Raw genomic sequence first — 20425 nt, 5'->3', positions numbered from 1 at the left:
TCATCCTTGTACTGCCCTTATTAAAGAGTTGGTCTTGAAATATTGTTGGAAACAATCTACCAGTCCAATTATAAAAATGCACCCACTTCTTTGTAAGTCTTTAAAAAATATTACTTTTCCATTTACAGGATACAGTCACAAAATTCAAAATGATTTTTTCTTGGCTTTTATTCTGATGTTAAGAGTCATTATTTCCCTCCATATCCATACCACAGTATTGTATTTCCCACCCCATGGATAATCAAACTGGAAATAAGTAAATCATTACTAGAATTTAAATTCATACATAGCTTGTTTCATCATTTTCAGTGTAATGATATAAACAGCATATAGGAACCAGAAAAGAGATGGTTTTCTATATAAGGGAGAGACAGTTTAATATAGTGAACAGAGAGTGAGTACCAACTCCAAAACAACCTGGATTTAAGTCCCACTTCAGACACCTGACTGTGTGACTATGGATAAGTCACTTTAATTCTCAGTGATCTAGGCAACACTCAAAGACACAAAGTTGAAGAGAAGATGATAACCTGAATGTGAGAGGAGATTCCCTCAGTCAAATGTTTCCTATACTAATAATACTTGGAAAAAACTTAGAGACTACAAACTATAATTAGAGAATCAAAGGATGAAAAAAGGTATTATTCAGACAGACCAAAAATTTAACATAATCTATCTGTCTGTCCAGCTATCTATTGTGTAAAGAAATCAAAGCAGTAATCCTTACTTTCATCTTGAATGTAAGATTTCCAGTCAAACTCAAAGACAGTTTCATTCACAAGAGTGCCATTGTAATCCATAGTAATATTTTTTTCAAAACTGTGTTCCTCATAAGAGGAATTGGAGGGAGGCCATTGCACACATTTATTCCTCAGGTTGCCCATGAACAGCTGTAGCCCAATGAGAGCAAATACACTTAGACAAAACACAGTCAGAATCATGACATCAGAAAGTTTCTTCACTGACTGTATCAGAGCCCCCACAATAGTCTTCAAGCCTGGAAATAGAAAAGGATATTATTATGAAGCAACAATTGATTTGAAAAGATTTATACTGCTTCCTCTAAGATACAGATATTTCATGCAAAAACTCAAGTAAATGATTGGAATGTTCATGAAAGAACAACAATATGGAGAGGTGAAGAAGCTTGTGATTGTCAACTGATGAAACTGGATGGTCACTTTAAATGAATGGAAATGAATGAATGATCAACATTCCATCTAAGTTGAGCAAGTGATAATGGAATTCAAGTTCTTCATGAGCCCCATGTCAAGATAGATCTTCTGATAATGCACTTTTGTAATAATGTTACTAGGTCCAAATTCATGTTGGTATCAGTTTTATAACAAATCCCAGTTACAGAAAAAACAGCAAATATTGGTCTGGAAGTTCAAAATGATTTTGTTATAAAACTTGAGGTGGTATGGAGAATGACACATATTTTTTCCTAACAAATTGCCCATGCAGGCTCATGCTATTCTTTATTAGCTTATGAACTTAATCTTTTGTTAATAAAATAATATTTTTCAATTGTTTATAATTCTTAGTTATCAATATCTGCAATACATGAGAAGTTACATAATTGTAGGTTACTATGATAAGTAAACCTTTGTATTGACTGTATTAGAGGAAAAAGCTTTCTTTTGCATCATAAGATGCAAACCACAATGACTGCATATTTTGATATCTCATGCAAGAATTCATTAAACTCCAAGGCTGATTTCAGAATGAAAGCCAAAAAGCTTATGTCAAAAAACTTCAAGAATCATAGTTCAATTAAACACTCTCTTATGATTCTTGGTTTCTTGTAACATTTAGTGGTGGCAAGCGACGAGGCTGATGTTGAAAATCTGTGATGAGTTAATCAGCCTCAGTGTTTAACCTCTCTCTCACCTGGAATGACTGAAATTGTTTTCAATGCTCGGAGAACTCTGAATGTTCTCAACGCTGAGACATTGCCCAGGTCCACAAACTCTGTCACATATCTGTATAAGGGAGTTCACACACAAACAATAACAGGATACAAAGAAATAACTATGGGTACAAGGGGTCTTATGCTTTACACTAATTACTTCTTACCTGGAATTACAGAAATAGTTTTCAAAGCTCTCAAGACTCTGAAAGTTCGAAGAGCTGAAAAATTGCCTAGGTTTACAAATTCTGTTATATACCTGTAGAATTAAATCAGAGTTATTCAAGATTTAAGCAGGATTTATGCCACTTGCTTGGGTGTTTTAAAAAAGACATTTTCTGGTACTTTTACAGTAAATTTAAAAAACAACAATCAGAAGTAAAGTCACTGTCACTATAGTTCACCTTCAATGTTCTAAGGCTATTAGCTAAATGTATGTTTTGCAGAAGAATATATCACTGACTTAATTTAAAACTGAAAAATAATTTTAAAAAACTCTTTCATTACTCAACAACAGAGTGAAGTCAAAAAACTTGGTTCCAGGAAAACAGATTAACTGATGTTTTATTTTTATCTTTGCATTCTGAGGATCTAACACATTGTGCTTTACATATAATATTATTTATTAATATTTCTTGAATTGAAATCATTGGAATCTAATTCTAGTTAAAAAAGAAAGCAAGGAATGAAGTTAGTTTCTAAGGTAGAAAATGTCACCATGAATATGAGTGTTTTTTTAACCAGTATAAACATTTGGAAGATAGGAATTAAGATAAAATATTTAATATCTCTATTATTGCCCCTATCATTCCTTCCTATTAATTTTGAGGAAAGAGAAACTCAAAGAGTTCATCTTTTTTTCCCCCTCTGAAATTCCCCTTTGGTTTACCAGCAACTTGGTCAACTCTGTTACATCCTACCTTTCCCCTCTTCCTCATTTCTTCTTTTAAATACCAGAGAGAACAGGAAAACCCACAATTAAAGTGTCAACATAATACAGGGAAAAGAATACTGGATGTGGAATAAGTAAACCTGGATTGGAATTGTGAATTTTCCATCAAGGGCATTTCTGACCTTAGGAAAGTCACTTCCCCTCTTGTGCCTCAGTTTCCTCATCTGTAAAATGTTGGGGTTGGAGTAGATAAATTCAATTGTCTCTTCCAACTCTAAGTTTAATTTTTTTTAAGGCTAGAGGGAGTGCTCATACCCATCACTCTTGGGTTACTCTTAAGCCATCTCTTATTGATCTCATAGATCTTTTTCTTTTTGGGAAGAAGTAGGATGTTTTTCTATTGGCATGCATGTGTGCTTGTGTGTGTGAGGGGGGGAGGGAAGGAGAGAGGAACATAGGGAGAGAGAAGAGACATATATATAAATATATATATATATATATATATATATATATATATATATGAGAGAGAGAAAGAGAAAGGAGAGAATGGAGAGAGGGAGATAGAGACATGGAGAGATGGAGAGAGAGAGACATTGGGAGAGAGGGAGAGAGAAATTAAAAGGAGAGGAGGGAATTATAATCAAGGAATAATATGCTTGTCTTTGGGCACAAGTCTAAAATGAATCACTATGGAATAAAATGTAAATTAATAAGAATGACATCAGAAGCTGGAGAAAATTAAGTTATGTAACAGAGATGTAATAAAATTTATTTCTCCTTCCAATTTTGTTTTGGTCAGTTGGAAGGAACTTCAGATATCCAAGTATGACTGAGAAAATCCTATCAGACAATTCAAACAAGTGATCATTGAACTTCCAATTGAAGTCATTTAGAGAGGGAAAATCGATTCTTTTCTGAGGCTGCTTATTTCACCTTTTTAGAGTAGTGACAAAGCCTAAATCTGCCTCTTTGCATCTTCCATACTTTACTTCTCATTCTGCCTTTTGAGACTTAAACCTAATCCTTCTTACTTCTTGAACATTGGATATCAAGTTCTACTTGAGGTTTTTTCTTTTGGATAAGTACCCCAGTTTCATCAATTAATTTTAATATGGCATGATATTGAGGCCTTAAATAGTAAGTTTGGTCATTCCCCTCTGGGTACTTTCCAAGTGTTTAATATCATTAAAATGAATAGCCTAGCATTGAACATTGCACTTCAACTGGTGATCTAACAAGAGAAGGATACAATGGAATTATAATCTTATTTGTGGACATTATTCTTCTATGATATAATCTGAAGTGGTGTTAGAATTTTTTTAGGGGGAGGAAGGAATTGGAATATTACTCTCCACATTGAACTAGTGATTCACTAAAATTTCCAGTTTTTTTCAGATAAATTGTTGAACCCCCAAATCCTCCTATTGTACTATTGAAAGGAAAATTTGAATCCAAGTGGGTGATTTATGTTTATCTCTATTAAATTTTATCCTCGTAGATTTTAGCTCCAAATTCTAGTCTCTTAAATTATTCTTGGCTCCTATAGGTATCCCAGTGTTATCCATTCCTTCTAACTTTGTATTACCTGCAAAGCTGATAAACATGTTGTCTTTGCTTTTTTACCTAAGTCACTGCTACAAATGTTCATCAGCAAAGCCAAGGGCAAAACTATAAGGATGCTCACTGTCTCAAGTGACAGTGAGCCATGAATTACTAGTCTTTGGATCTAGATGTTCATTCAATTCTGAGTTTACCTAAGCTATACTATCATCTAATCAATATCTTTTCATCTCACACACAAGGACACATCTCATAACCTAAAGAGAGACTTGGATATGGCGAGGTTAGAAGTACAAAATCTTGGTGGGGAGGGGAAAGCAGAATGTTTGTTGTGCTTATGAGTTGAAATTAAGTTGCAAGGCTGAAAGTGTATAGCTATATCTGAGTGAGAATTAAGGTGTTATGAACATATATGTGTATGTAAATAAAAATCAATGACTGTAAAATAAATGTTATGAATGGAGTTTTTCCTAAAATTTTCCTTAGCGATACAACTGACAGGAAAGTGATTGTTTCAAGTATTCTTAGCTCTTACTAAGGTTGTACCTATTTAAATAACCTAACACACATGAATCTGAATCTGTAAATCATCATATAACTTTCTTAAGATGTAGGAAGCCCATACTTTAAAACAAAAGATATTTAAATGCAAATTTTATTCTCAGTTAAGTTTCAAAAAAAATACTTACGCAAATGTAATGACAGTGAAATCAAGCCAGTTCCATGGATCCCGAAGAAAAGTGAAATCTTCTAAACAGAAACCCCTTGCAATGATTTTTATAAGTGATTCAAATGTATATATTCCTGTGAAAGTGTACCTGGAAGCAAATATCCAAAACCAAAATAAATTGATTATTTTATAGAACATTAATTGCTTATCAAATATTGATGAAATAGATAAAACTGAAAAATGTACCTAGCTTAAATTTTCATTCATCATATATAAGACAACATTCTATATATAAATTACAAATCTGAAAATTAATTATACCAAAATTTTTATATGATAAGTTGATATGCTCTCAAATGTAATAAGTATTCATTAATTTTGCTGAGCCGTGCCTTTGAAAGATGAGAGGGCTGTGTGTGTGTGTGTGGGGGGGTATATTTACCAATGACTATGATAACTACCATAGTGCCACATGTCTGTAGTCCTTGCTGCTGAGGCAGGTGAAGCTGGTGGTTTCTGAGTTGCAATAAGACTAAACTATTAAGTGCATGAACTAAGTTTAGAATGTATATTAGCCTCTGGGAGTAGGAGAGTCATCAGGATGCCTAAGGTCAATTAACCAGGTTAGATACAGAGCAGGTCTAAGCTTTCGGATCAATCAGCAGTGGGGTCAGGCTTATTAGTGGCTGCTGGACTTCCAGCTTAGGTGAGAATTCAATCATCATCATCATCATCATAAAAAAGTATACAAATACAAAAAAATTAAATCAAGTTTTTTTCAGCTTTGTGAGAATAGTATGTTCTGGACTGGGAGACAGTCTGGTTATGAATCTTGGTTCAACTATATACTTGCTATGACTTTAGGTAAGTTGATTACTTTTCTGGGGATTTTGTTTCCTTACCTATAAAATGAGTAAATTGGACTACATAGTTTCTAAGATACCTTCCAGGACTAAATCTATGATTTTTTGGTACTTTATAGAATTTTATTTTATTGCTACATTCCAATATAATGTGGAAATATTATAAATGAATAGAGCTTCCTGGGAATTGTTTAGTGCACTCATCAATAATATGTCAGAAGTATAAAATACTTTCTTTCAATGTGCTAAAATTTTGTTTCATTGAAGTTTCATGAATCAGTTTCATTTTTGTTTTTCTCCTATTTGTATTTCCTGTCACAGAAAACAGGAAAACTGACAAGGTAGGTATATTTTATTGGCATTAAGCTGAACCATAATCATTGACCATGGAGCAGCCAAGAATTGCAAAAAAAATTAAAATTTAATGGCAAAAATAACCTGAGCTAGTGTCAGGTTTTCAAAGCTGTTTCTGATGCATACTATTTGCTATTTAAATACCATACTATTTAAATACATCTATTGAGAAAATTATATGATTTCTCTTGGTTTTGTAACTGATGTGGTCAATTAAGTTGATTGTTTTTCTTAATGTTAAACCATTCCTGTAGATGAATTGTGTGTGTGTATGTGTGTGTGTGTGTGTGTGTGTGTTGACCACAATGTGGTATCCCCATCTAGACTGTAAGCTTCCTCCTGTAAGAATTGTTTCACCTTTGCTTCATATCCTCAGTGCCTAACACAGTGTCTGTGTTTTTAGATGCTTATTGTTTTGATAGTTTGGGACTATGGTCAATTCTCCCAAATGACTGAGTTCAGTTGACTTCATGAGAACATAGGACAAAGGTCCAAATGATATCTTAAAATAGATATACTCAAGGTATGGAAATGATAGAAAATAATATTGTTAACTTACTCTACATTCTTCGTCCAGTCAGGAGGATTGCTCATTGTCATAAACACGCAGTTTGTCAAAATAGTGCACATAATTAGCATGCTGAATAATGTAGGTAATAGTTAAGGAAAACACAAAATAATGTATTTTACATAAAACTACCAAAGTGGAAGTCATTTATTACACCTAACTTCCAAGGCACTTTCATGGGCTCTGTACATGCAGAACTGAATCAGGCAGTTTCTACCAGAAAGAAATGATTTTATGTCATTCAGAGGACAAAACAACACTTTGCTGAAAATACACTGCCCCCCCTACCATCTTCAAATTTGTTGTTTATGAATTAAGATTCATTCCATTTGAATTATAAAGCAGTCCATTACATTAGCTTTGGTGCATTAGAGTTGCACTACATTAGCTTTGGTGTACTTTTTTAGGATAGGTTTATATAAAAAATTAGGATTGGATATGACTGAGATTGGGTAAATCTATTCCCCTTTAGTTTATAACAAACTAAAACAAAAAACAGAAACAAAACTTGCAGGCAGGTGGAGATAATGGTTCTCTTATGTTCTTTGCTGTTAATTATATTTACTTCAGTTCCATTCCATTAGGTGTAAAGAGAGATATTAAATTTGGATAAGATAATTTTCCTACACTCAAGGAGCCTACATTCTCATTGGGAGATAAGACACAAACATAGATAATAATAATGATGATGATTATGATAATAATTAATATACAACAATATATCAGAAGTGCATTTGAGACACATAATATAAATTACTCTGTGGAGAAAGATGTTACTGAGAAGGAGCCTAAAGGCAGGCTTAATGGAGAAGATGGCACTTGAGATGGATTTCAAAGGATGGAAGGGGAATAGGAATGGGGGGGAAGAGAAAAAGATACAGAAGTTGGAAAATAATAGATATATTGGGAACACAAGGAGTTGAGTATTGTCAAAGTAGAGTTCACTGAATGAGGTAATATTAAATAAGATCAGTAAGGTATATGAGGCTAGATTATGATGGGCTTTGAATGTTAAGCAATAGTTTGAATTTTGGTTAAGAAGTGATAGAACATTGATTTTCTTTTCTTTTTTTTTTAGCAGAAAAAGGACATGTCCCTATCTATTCATATAGAAGACTGACATGTTAAGAGTATGAAGGATAGATTGGAAGGGAGGATGCAGGAGAGTGATTTATAATGAGGGCTTGTTCTTTACTGGTAGAAATAGGAATAGAGGAAAGGATGAATATGAAAGATGTTACAGAGATAGAGTAGATCTAGCTTGATGAGTGGTTATATATGAGAATGATTCAAACACCACTGAGTTAATGAGTAGTAATCACTGAAAGAAATTTTAAAGTCATTAGGAGAAGTATTAGGTTTAGGGAAAAAGGTAAGACATTTCATTATTGGATTTGTATACTCGGTGTCTAATGTAGTGTTTGCCACATAAAGAATGCTTAGTAAATGCCTAATAACTGATGTTGAGCTTGAAGTATTGGTGGGACAAAAAGGTGAAGATATTTTGTAGGAAGTTGGAAATCAGATCTGAGGAAATGCCAGAACTGGAGATTCATAGAAGTGAGAATGATATGCAAACAAATGGAGGCTGAATTTACAGGATGAGGGAGTGCTCAGAAAAGAGAAGGATAAATACAGCATAATCTAAAGGAATGGTGGTCCATATTTCAGTCATATCCAATTCCTATTTATTCATGATGATCTAACCATAGAATAAGACCATGAAAGTAGCAAAAATTTAACATAGAATCATAGAAAAGTGAGTCTGAGAGATCACTTAGTCTAACATTGAAATAAGTGTTCATGTTTTAAAGGAAACTAAAGTCAAGAAAAAGATGAATAATTTGGTCACTGTCATACAGCAAATTATTGTTAAGAGTCTGAACTAAAACCTAGGCCTGCTGATTATTGGACCAATACTTTTTTATCTACCATTTTGTATTTGGATTTTTGAGAAAAAAATAATTTTTATAAAATGGCCACTTGATGGCGCCAAGAACTGAATTATCGAAAGAGAACCATTGGCATCCATATTCCCCTCAACATGAACTAAATAATTGTGAAGTTATTTTAATACCCTTATGAAATATATATTTTTGCAACCCATAAAATCACACAGTCATAAGTTTTAAAATTAAAATGAATGTTTAATGTGAATACTATAGGATCATAAACTTAAAGATGGGACTTTAGAGGTCATTTAATAAACCCCCTCCTTTTTTACTGATATTGAAATTGAGAGCTAGAAAGGAATTACATATTAAGAAATGAACTAAGACAAGTTTTAAAAATATTTCTTTTTTTAATTTTGTGGAGATTTTAATTGTTTTGTTATTGATTGAAAATTGATTGAAAAACTGGGAAACTGACCTCTAAAGTTTCTCCCAGTTGTGTTATTATAATTCTATGTTAAGAAATTAACCACTGAAATGAATGACAATAAACCTCTATCAGACAAATGTTCAGGACTAAAGAGAATGAGTTTTCCCAAAGGAATACAAAAAGATTTAATAGAAAGGTTCTTACTAGCAAAAGCTTTAGTTGTCCAGATAGGCTTAAAACTATACAAAGACTTTTGTGACATGCCAGGATTAAGACAAACTTTGTGCAACAATGATAAACATCCCACAAAGGTAAAACAGATAGCATAATCTTGCACAAAATTTGTGTTAGCAAATTCTGAGGAGTAATTTGGTATAGTGTCTAGAGAGTCAGTCAGACATCAGTCTTATAGTCAGAAAGAGAGGAGTTCAGGTTTTACTTCTGGATCTTCTACTATTCAGTCCCCAGGAAATTCCATACTATAGACCAGCATAAGACTGAAAATTACTGAGGAATAGTTAATCAATGGATTTCAGTCAAAGGGATTTACATCCTAGCAATTTCTACATCTAGCAATTGAAGTTGAGGAAACTAAGGCTTAAGGAGGTTATGTAGCTCACTCAAGGTCTTATAGGTAATAAGTGATAAAACTGGGACTTGACCTATCATAGGTCCAGGTCCACAACCAACAAACAAAATCTTTTGCCTTGAAAGCTATAATTTCTGAACACACTCATATTACAAGTTTATGAGTCAAATGTAACTTCTAAAGGTTCTGTTTATTTCTCTGGTATTTATGTGACCAAATTTGGAACCCATTGCCTTCTGGAAGACAAATAACCTATTATATTAGCCAACCCAAAAGAATTGAGAACTTCTCTCAAACTTATTTGGGAAAAAAATTTGAAAACACATCTACAAAGAGCAGATGTCAGAGAATGACATTTGAAATCAACACATTGAAAAAGGATATGAATGTACCAAAATCTTAATAGCTATTTTCCTAAGAGGATTGAAGGGAGTTAAAATGTACAGGGCAGAAGTGGCACTGAATCGGAAGATTGCCTTCCCTTTATTCAATACTATAAAAGTCTGTAAAGAAAGGAACATGACAGGAGAGTATCAAAGAATAAGCAGTTCAGAAATTAATTTGAACATCCTAAATTTGCCATCATGATTTATCTTCATTTAGCAGGATAAGACACACATTTTCCATATGTTCTATGAATATAGAACCACAACAACTTTTTGCTTGTAGAAGAAATCTGGCAACCTTACTTACCTGCTGCTTTCTGTAGTATGTCTATACTTTGGAGTTAGTATTTTTTTTTCTTTCATCCTATTCTACCAAGTCCATGGAGATAAGCAAATTTGGTACTAGGATGGTAAATGTATATGAAAGAGTTAGGAAGTTCTTAAATCCATATAGGCTTTGATAATTATTTAAAAAAAACTCACATTAATTTTACCTCTATTGTGGTACCAAATTTTACCCTTTGGATATAAAAAAAATAATTCCAAAGAATTTTCAATAGAACAAGAACTATTTTTATCCTGAGAGAAATTCTACCACCAAGGCTTATGAAATAAATATTATTTCAATGTGTTGCAGAATAAAACAACAAAATCCACTCTTCACTTAGATGGGTGAAATCCAATCATCGATTTCTGGAACCAAAATTCCTTGGAGAGTCTCAGATGTCCTGGAGTGCTGAGTTATGTATTTGGATTTCTGAGCTACATGACAAAATTCAAATCCCATCTGACTCCTCATTTCATGCAGTGCTCTTGCAGTAGAGAAGAAAGACTCAAAACTTGTCAAAATATATAAGGATAACTTAATATCCCAAGCTGTGTTGCCTTGCATGTATGTTCTATATTCTTTCAATAAAAGTGAATGAAATTGATTTTTACAAATTGTGTTTCATTTGAGCAATAAGCCTTGAATAGATGAAATCAAGGAAGTGATAAGAAGATCCAGATTTGTAGGCCTCTTTTCTAAATACCTTACCTCATCTTCAGACAGAGGCATGGGAGTGAGGGATGGTGTGTGTGTGTGTGTGTGTGTGTGTGTGTGTGTGTGTGTGTGTGTACATGTGAAAAAACCTTTGTCTCTGTGTAGCACTCCTTTTGGGGGGTAGGGTAAAATAATGATTATTCACAGCATTTTAAAATTGAAAGGAAGCTTTAAAAGAAACAAATCATCGACAAGCATTTATTAAACACTTATTGAGTATTGGCACTGTCCTAAGAACTGGGAATATTCTATTTTAGTTAAATTTATTTTATTCAGTCTTCAAAAAGTGTATCTCAGAGTTCATGTTTTAAAAGTAGAAGCTAAAATAGCTCTCTTCTGGTCTTTTAATATATATATATATACATATATATGACTATATATGAAAGTTTTATAATGGGATAGTGTCTCTATTGACTTTACACATATGTATTTCTTTTAATTCTTTTCAAGGGTTTCTTCTAGAAAGAGTTCAGTTTAATGATTTACTCTTCCCCCCCCACATAATTTTCTAAATAAAGATAGAGGAATCACTCACAAATATTTACTGAGAATCTCCTGGACAAATAATGTAGCATTTACATTACAATTTTGCTTACTCAGTGAATATAGGCAAACTAAATCCAATCCTTCACTGTGCATTTCTTTCTCTTTTTTTTCTTTTTGGAATGAGATTGTAGAATATAAAGAAAGCTTCAATAGATGCTATTTAGAGCAGAGGAAGTTTGACATTTGTGCATGACTGTAAACCAGATTTATAGATATGAGTATTGTCTTTCTTTCTCTCTTTTTTTTTAACCTTTTCCATTCACTACTTCTATCTTCAAAATACCTTTTGAGATCATTGTGCAGTAAGAGACATGAACCAACTTGTGCTGTTTAATGTGGTGACAATGCCTTTACCCATGGGAGTTTGGGTACATTGCCTCAGAAAAACAAAACAAAACATCAACAAAAAAACCTGGCACTGTATCTTAGATTTAGTTAAATATGCTAAGACTTCTAATCTTTTTCAATTATTAGATCTGACTCCCAGTGTTTCCCTTATTTAACAGTAAGTGTAGTAAAAAACCTAATTCAGATTTATTAGAGGAGGGGGAGGGAGAAGGGAGGCAAAGTTAAGTCAGCTTTAATTACTGAGAAATCTGAAGAGACAGTTTATTCAGGCACTGGGGTTTTCTTGGCAAAGATACTAGAATGATTTGCCATTTCCTTTCCCAGATGATTTTAACAGGTGAGGAAATTGAAGCAAATAGGGTTAAGTGAATTTCCTAGGGTCACACAGCTAGGAAATATTTGAAATTTGACTTGAATTCAGGAAGGTACTCTATCCACTGTGCCATCTTGCTGCTCTAAAAAGACTATTATAGAATGTAGAAATAATATAGGCAAATACAGGGATGATTCAAGGTAACTGGAAGATGGAAATACACATGCTAGCAACTGGAAGGTTTGATAAAGAAGGTGACCTCTGAGCTGAGATCTGAAGGGAGATAAGGATTTAGAGATGGGGAGATGAGGAGAGTAGATTCTGGGAATGAAACTCAGACCAAGTGAACCTGTGAAGTCAGGTCCATTCTGGCTGGAAGGGAGCCAGCCATATGTAATACGACTTGAAAGGGAAGACTGAGCAAAATTGTGGAGATTTTTAAAGTCTGGGCTGGGGTGTTTGCCTTAATTACATGAGGCAGTAGTTTTAAGAAGTTTTGGGAGTTTTTAGAGCAAGGTGATCAGACTACCTCAGCTTTGAGGAGAATGGATTGGAGAGGGAAAAAAAAATTGACTCTATTTATGGTACACTAAATCAGGAAGGAGCCCAATTCAGCAAAACTAACCTTGTTTCCGAATTCAGAGAGTCTGGGTTCAAATTTCACTTATGAAGTTTACTGCTTTCATGATTTACACAAAATAATTTAGCCCCCTTGGTCCTGTTACCAACTGGGAAGCTGTTAGAATCATCCAAGTCTTAGAATTGACCATGAATTTTTTTGTAATTGAATAATATATGTACTTTAATGTTAAACTCATCTTTGGGCTCATTGAAATCATTCTAAGGACAACTCTAGGAGTAAATAGGATTACCAGATTTTAATTTCTTTCACCAAGTTTCTGTATTTTAAGAGTTTTTTCCCTTCTGTGTGGTTTGAAGGGCATGCATCTTACCTGAGTCAAAATCTTTTTTAAAATGTTTAGAAATTATTATGGGTCATTGTTTTATCTGTCATATTGCTCCAGTTAGAGTATTTTTATTTGGTGAAATTTCAAGGATATTGTGGAGTTTGCGTTTATAATATGAGAATGTGTTATCTGTTAGCTTGTGAAGGTTGTGAAGTCTTAATTATATATAATTTTCATACATAATTTTGGTCACTTGATGAAATCTTAAAAATATTGAGAGGTTTAGCAATTTTTGCAACCTGCTATGCTGTGTTGCACAGTTTCTATCTTTTCCTTGTAACATTTGAATTGATCAATGTCTGTGTACTTTAACAGAGACCTTTCTATAATTTCTTATAGCAAAACTATATCTTTTATAATTATGACTATTACTATTACTAGTAGGAGGAATGGAAATAGTGGTAGGCAGGGAAGTAGCCTGTAGATAGGGGGAAATTCAAAATAAGAGATGACTAATTTATAGTCATCTGAATTTATAAGGTAAGTTCCTGGTAGAAGCAGAAGACACAAGTAGAGGAATTAGTCTTGGCAAAGAGAAGGGCAAAGCAGACAATAGCAGGTGAGGATGAGGAAAGGTTTTGTGATTTGAATGGGGGGAGATGAAGCTATTCTGGTGGATTGCTTTGATTTCTTTGATAAAAGAGCATGTAAAGTCATCTTCTGAGAGAAGGGGTGAGGTTAGGGAGGGAGGGAAGTTTGACTTAGAAGCATGAATACACAAAAGAAAAGACTTGTAACAGCCAGTATCTTACTGTTGCTGTGAGGTAAATATTTTCTCAGCCTTAAAATATCATATAAATGTAATTCACAAAGTTCTATTCCAGTAATTAAAATGTACTTTAATTAGTTATTTTGTCTCTTTGTAGTAGTGCCCACATATTCCCCTTACTGTACAGTTACCTAATTTTCAGAATCTTGAATTAATGGAATTTAAGTCGGAGAATTTCTAAAATTTAAGTACAATCCCATTTAAAATTATTTAACACATCATTTGTTTGGAGAGGGAGGGAGAGTTAGGTGGCACAGCGTATGAAGCAATGAGCTTAAAAGCAAGATGAGTGATATTCATAAGTTCAAATTCAGCCTCAGAAAATTGCTAACTCTATGACCCTGGGCAAGTCATTTAAGTCTGTTTGCCTCAGTTCCTCAATGGAAAAATGACTCCAATATCTTTACAAAAAAAAATCTCAAATGGGGTCACGAATACATGACTGAAAAGATTCAACAAGAAAAATCTTTTTTTTTCCCCCTTCTGCTATTTCTTCACCTATCTTAAGCATTGGTGTTGTATTTGTTCTCAGAAAGAAAAAACTCAATTTCCAAATGGTAAGAACTGCTCTGAGTATCTTTGCCTTTGATCAGCTCTTTGGAAGATATAGGCTATAAGGCACTGATTTCTTCAAATAAGGATGGGTGGTAGAGGTGATAAGAAGATAAAAGGAAAGACAAATTATATAGGGATCTGATATCATTGCTTAAGGTTTTTCAGGAATTTTATAGACAAGGAAAGGCTCATACAAGAAAAAGTTCTTAGCCCTAGTGATTGAAAGGACTTCCCCATCATTTTATAGCTAAGTTTCAAGGAAGTTAAATAGTGATCTTGGTCACACAAGTAGGAAGCATAAAAAGTGAGAATTGAACCCAGGTCATCTGACGGGTTTTTTTTTTTAAATACTGAACTGGCTTCCTTTCCTGATCCAAGATTTTACTGTGCTAAAAACAGAAAAAGGTCAAATTGAGTACACGTTGAATGAAGGGCTCACAGGTTCTCAGTTCAAATTCTCTGCAGTTTTTTTGGTAAATGACTTCATCATCTCAGAGCCTTAGCTTCTTTCTTTATAAAATAAGAACATTGGATTAGATTATCTCTAAATTCCCTTTTAGTTCTAAGCATATGCTAAAACATCAGTACTGATATAGCAAGTTCCAAGTCTGATATATAAAAATCAGAGTTAAAGAACAGATCAATTTGTAACATTATTCAAATTCCTGGATTTACTACACTATTTCAAATTGCAAAATTTTATATTATCTTTGAAATATAATTAGATTCATAAAAATTTACATAGAAATGTTTCAAAGATATATATTAAATAAAAACTGGTTTTATTTGCCAGAATGTGGCCAAAATCTTAGGTGAAAGGACAATGGGAAATATAATAGCATCCTACTAGAAATGTCTACCTATTTAAAACACAATCTTACTTCTGTCTTGCTTTATTTAGCCACAACCTCTTGATAATTTTTGAAGGTCTTGTGGACACCTCTTGAGGCATGATGCCAGAGGGAAGGGATCAAGCCAAAAAGAAAGGTCAGCATCAATAAAGTTTGCTTTAATTTTGATGGTCAAACATAAACAAGATGTTTTTGTACCTTGCGTAAGTATGGGAAGATTTGAGTAAGTGGGATCCAAGGGGGTCCAAAAGCAATCCAAAGCAATGATAAAAAAATAGATAATGGGAAAATTAACCAAAATGTCTGAAATAAAAGAAAAAATGGGAAGTATATGAAAGTAAATTATTTTTAATGGCAATTATCTTCCTATCCTGCCCTACCCAAAGTTCCTAATAAATCATCTATATATATTGTTCCTGCTCACTGATTCTTCTTTCCATTGAACTCCACTGTTTGTGATTTTTTTTATTTTTTGCAAGGCAATGGGGCTGTGACTTGCCCAACTAAGTAACAATGTTTGTCCTTCATTTTTGTCTTTTTTTTCAGTTTTTGCAAGGCAAATGGGGTTAAGTGGCTTGTCCAAGGCCACACAGTAAGGTAATTATTAAATGTCTGAGGTCAGATTTGAACTCAGGTACTCCTGACTCCAGGGCTGGTGCTCTATCCATTGTGCCACCTAGCTGCCCCCTGTCCTTCATTTTTGAAGAAGATCACAACATCAAGGAGGTAATGCCATGACAAGCATGTGAATTGGAGTGAAGGGGGTGCTATGCTAAATCATCAACCTCACTTTCTCCTCCAGATATGTGGCCAGATATGAATCAGTATAACTGGAGGTGGCCCTTGATGTGAGGCAATCAGGGTTAAGTGACTTGCCCAAGGTCACACAACTAAATAAGTATTAAGTGTCTGAGACCAAATTTGTACTCAGCTCCTTGACTCCAGGACCTATGCTCTATCCACTATGTCACCTGGCTGCCTCAATTAAAGTGGGCTGTCCATTGTGTGTGTGTGTGTGTGTGTGTGTGTGTGTGTGTGTGTGTGTGTGTCCCATTTAAAAGATGTGTGGTTCAGATATTTCCCTAATTTATTGATGAGTATCCTTTAATGATTCCCAACTTCTCTGAGGGACAAAAGCTAGTCTTTCTAATACCAGGTTATCTTGGTATTGTTATGGGGCAATTATTCATAAAACACTATAGTCTCTAAAGAATTTAAAATAAAATCTCAAGAGAGCAATGTAGAAGTGAGTGATGAGTGTGAACATGTGCAATGTAAAACAAAAAAAATAGCTTCAAAGAAAATCTGGGTAAAGAATGTTTAGAGATAGCTAGGTGATGAGGTGATTAGAGTGCTGGACCTAGAGTCTAGGAGTCATAAGATTAAATCCAGCCTCAGGCACAAACCAATTGTGTGATCCTTATCAAATTGCCTAACCTCAGTTTCCTGGACAGTAACACCTATCTAGTAAGGTTATTATGAGGATCAAATGAGATAGTATCTGTTATGTGATTAGTATAGTGGTTTACACATAGCAGGTGTTTTAAAATGCTTGTTTTATTGGAGTACCTGCTGCTGGACAACTTCCATGCCTTCATCTTGGTGATTTTAGGAAAAAATGAGGATGCCTCTAGGGTGGAGGAACAAGCTTATGGAAGAGGAAGTAGATAGACATGGGCTCATAGGATGAGAAAGAATGTATAGATTTAATTTGTCGTTTTTGGAGGGACTATCCAAATTAATGAAATCATCAATCTATTTGCAAATTTTGAATATTGATAATCATATCATAAAGGATAGAATCAAAGGTTTACTAATATCATGATTTTTGTTCTGCTTTGCTTTATTTAACTAAAACTTTTCCTATATTTACCTGGCTTGTTAATAAGTCAAAAAATGATATCAGATCATTATCTTGGGATCATATATTTAAAGCTGGAAGGAGACTAAAGTCTTCTCATTTTGCAGATGAGGAAATGCTTAGGGAGGGTAAGTAGTTGGTCCAAGGGAGAAAGGAAATATGCATTTATTTATTAAAAAATCTATATATGCTAAGTGATTTACAAATATTATTTCATTTCATCCTCACATGAACCCTGGAGGGGTTAAGTGTTACTATTATTTCCCATTTTATAGCTCAGAAAACTTAGGCAGATAGAAGTTGTGAGTTGTTCAGGGTCACATAGATAGTGTCTAAGGGCAGATTTCAATTCAGGCCTTCCTGGTTCTATTCATTTTGCCATCTAATTAGATGACAGAGTCAATGTTTGAATTTAAGTCCTCATTTTAAGTCTGAGGCTTTATCTATGGCATTGCACTTTTTTCTAGTAGGATTTCTTTCTCACAAAATTGTTTTTCTTTTTTTCTTCTTTTCAAAATTAGTTTACTGCCTAATTCTATTTTTCTTTTTCATTATTTTCAGGAAATAATTAGGTTGTAATTTTCCCCATATTCCTTTCTACATTAGAAATAGTAATTTTTTAGGCTTATAGCTTCTTGAATGATTGGTTCCCTTTTCTAAATTTAAGCAATACATTAACCCCTTATGCTATTTTGAATGACTATTTTAGACATTAGTTTAAGCCTCTTCTTTTACCTAAACTTTATAAGAATTGCTAATGAGAAAAAAACTTCAGCCATTGTACTTGGGTATCTTCTACTGGTGGTATTGAATCTACTATTGAAGTCAGGTCAGAGAGGAAAAATGTGCAGTGATCTAAAAATTGAATATTCATTCTATTTTAATTAAAATTAGGGCCTAAATTCAAGGACTATAAAATAAAGCATTGTATTGTGTGTTGAATACATCAAAGGATGAGGCAGTGGAATATTTCTATTTTTATTCCATTGGAATTTCTCTAAGTTTTTTGTCCTTTTGGAAGTGCCTAGTCCTTGAAAGGATACAGTGCAAAAGAGCCTTGGGAAAGAAAGGAATTATTCCATTATAAATACCATCCAAAACATTTATATCACTAGAATAGCCTGAGTGTAGGGATCTGTCCACAGAGTTCCTAAGGTGTTCTAATGCTTTTAAAGTCTTACTCCTTTGCCATACGCTCTGAAATCAAGTAACACTGACTTCCTTGATATTCTTCCTACAAGATAATACAAACTCCATACATTTTTGCTGTCTTCCCCCTGCTAGGTATTCTTTCCCCCCTCCACTCCTTGACTTCCTTCAAATCTCATTCAAAATTCCAGCTTGTACAAGAAGACTTACCCAATTCTCATTAGTGCCTTCTCAGTATGTTTAATAAATGTTTATTAATTAAAGAACTGAATGTTTTAAGGGGGAAGTCAGTATCATTCTATTTAACAAGATGACCTCACATTTGGAGATAAATGCCAAACTTGTTCATGACCTAAATATAAAAGATCAAACCTTAAATAAATTTGAGAAACATGGAAAATATCATCTATTAGATCTTTGGTATTTGAGAGTGCTACAGATTCCTTTTATTAACTATTTGTTAATATGATTAATAAAATTAATAATTACTTAGAAAATATTATCTATTAATTCTATGGAGAGGGAAATATTTATCACCAAACACGAGATAAAGTAGATAATTTTGTTCACATAAAATTAAAAAGTTTTGCACAAACAACCCAATAAAGCTAACATCAGAGGGATATTTGCCTTATATTTCTCACAAATATATCATTTCTAAGAAATATAAAGTGATTGAATTTGAATGAATAAAAGCCATTTCCCCAATGATTGATAGGCAAAAAATATGAACAGTCTAGTAAATAAATGGGCTATTTATAGTCATATTTTGAAAACGATCCATTTTACTAACAGAGAACTATAAATTAAAACAATTCAGAATGTCTTCCTCATTCACATAAGAATGGCAAAGATGGGGGCGGCTAGGTGGCACAGCGGATAGAGTCAGGAGTACCTGAGTTCAAATTTGGCCTCAGACACTTAATAACTACCTAGCTGTGTGGCCTTGGGCAAGCCACCTAACCCCATTGCCTTGCCAAAAAAAAAAAACCTAAAGAAAAAAAAAGAATGGCAAAGACGTCCAAAAAAAAAAAAGAGGGAAGAAGAAAACAGGCACAACAATGCCCCATAGACAAATCTGTGAAAGGTAAAACCAATCTAGAAATCAATTTGGAATTATACCCCTCAAATTACTCAATAGTATATGTTCTTTGACCTACCTACACTACTGAAAGTCAAAATACAACAAACAGGGAAAAAAATCTTTTATGTATAAAAATATTTGTAGTAACTCTTTTTAGGGGACAAAAAAATTGAAAACTAAATCTATTTAGGAATGACTAAATAAACTATGGTATATGAATGTGATGGAAGACTACTGTGCCATAAGAAACTGAAAAACATGATTTCAAAAAAGAGACATGAAAAAGGCCTACAAACTAATTCAGAATGAAGAATGATTTATATCTAACGTCAATATTATGAGCATGAACGATTTGCAAAATTTTTATAAACTGATGAAGAATAAAATGAGAACAATTTATATAAATAACATTGTAAAACAATTTTGAAAGCTATAAAAACTATCATCAAAACAATGACTGTCCATAATTCCTGAGGATCTTTGATAAAACATTCTATCTACTTCCTGACAGAGAGGCGATAAATATAAGGTTCAGGGTAGTGATCACCTTATTTTTTGCCTAGCCTCTATTAAGCACATGTATTATTTATTAAAAAAAACTCCTTGTGGGGGCCCAAGTTTAATTATGATATTTGAATAAACTAATGAAATATAGCATAGTTTAGGCTACTTGGTATAACTTTCTGAAGGGCCCATCTTCTTATGTGATGCTACTAAGATATTTCAGCCAAGAATACATATTGATTTTTCAGAATCATTCTGGGGAAAGAACTTTTTGATTTTTTCCCCCTTAAAATCACTAGGAGGTCTTGTAAATCCATTT

General features: G+C 33.5%; 1 protein-coding gene across 1 annotated transcript in view; it reads right to left on the bottom strand.

Moving 5' to 3' along the window:
- Positions 1 to 20425, bottom strand: part of LOC141507809 (sodium channel protein type 1 subunit alpha-like) — a 226923-nt gene that overhangs the window by 104697 nt on the left and 101801 nt on the right. The window contains exons 3-7 of the mRNA XM_074215801.1: positions 10115 to 10233; positions 6811 to 6900; positions 5054 to 5182; positions 2080 to 2171; positions 728 to 997 (exon numbers count right to left, since the gene is read on the bottom strand). Coding sequence (XP_074071902.1) covers positions 728 to 997; positions 2080 to 2171; positions 5054 to 5182; positions 6811 to 6900; positions 10115 to 10233 — 700 coding nt within the window. The remainder of the gene's footprint in view (positions 1 to 727; positions 998 to 2079; positions 2172 to 5053; positions 5183 to 6810; positions 6901 to 10114; positions 10234 to 20425) is intronic.

This window comes from Macrotis lagotis, chromosome 1 (genome assembly GCF_037893015.1).
Source record: "Macrotis lagotis isolate mMagLag1 chromosome 1, bilby.v1.9.chrom.fasta, whole genome shotgun sequence".
NCBI classification, from domain to species: domain Eukaryota; kingdom Metazoa; phylum Chordata; class Mammalia; order Peramelemorphia; family Peramelidae; genus Macrotis; species Macrotis lagotis.
This window is presented reverse-complemented; position numbering and strand designations above follow the sequence as displayed.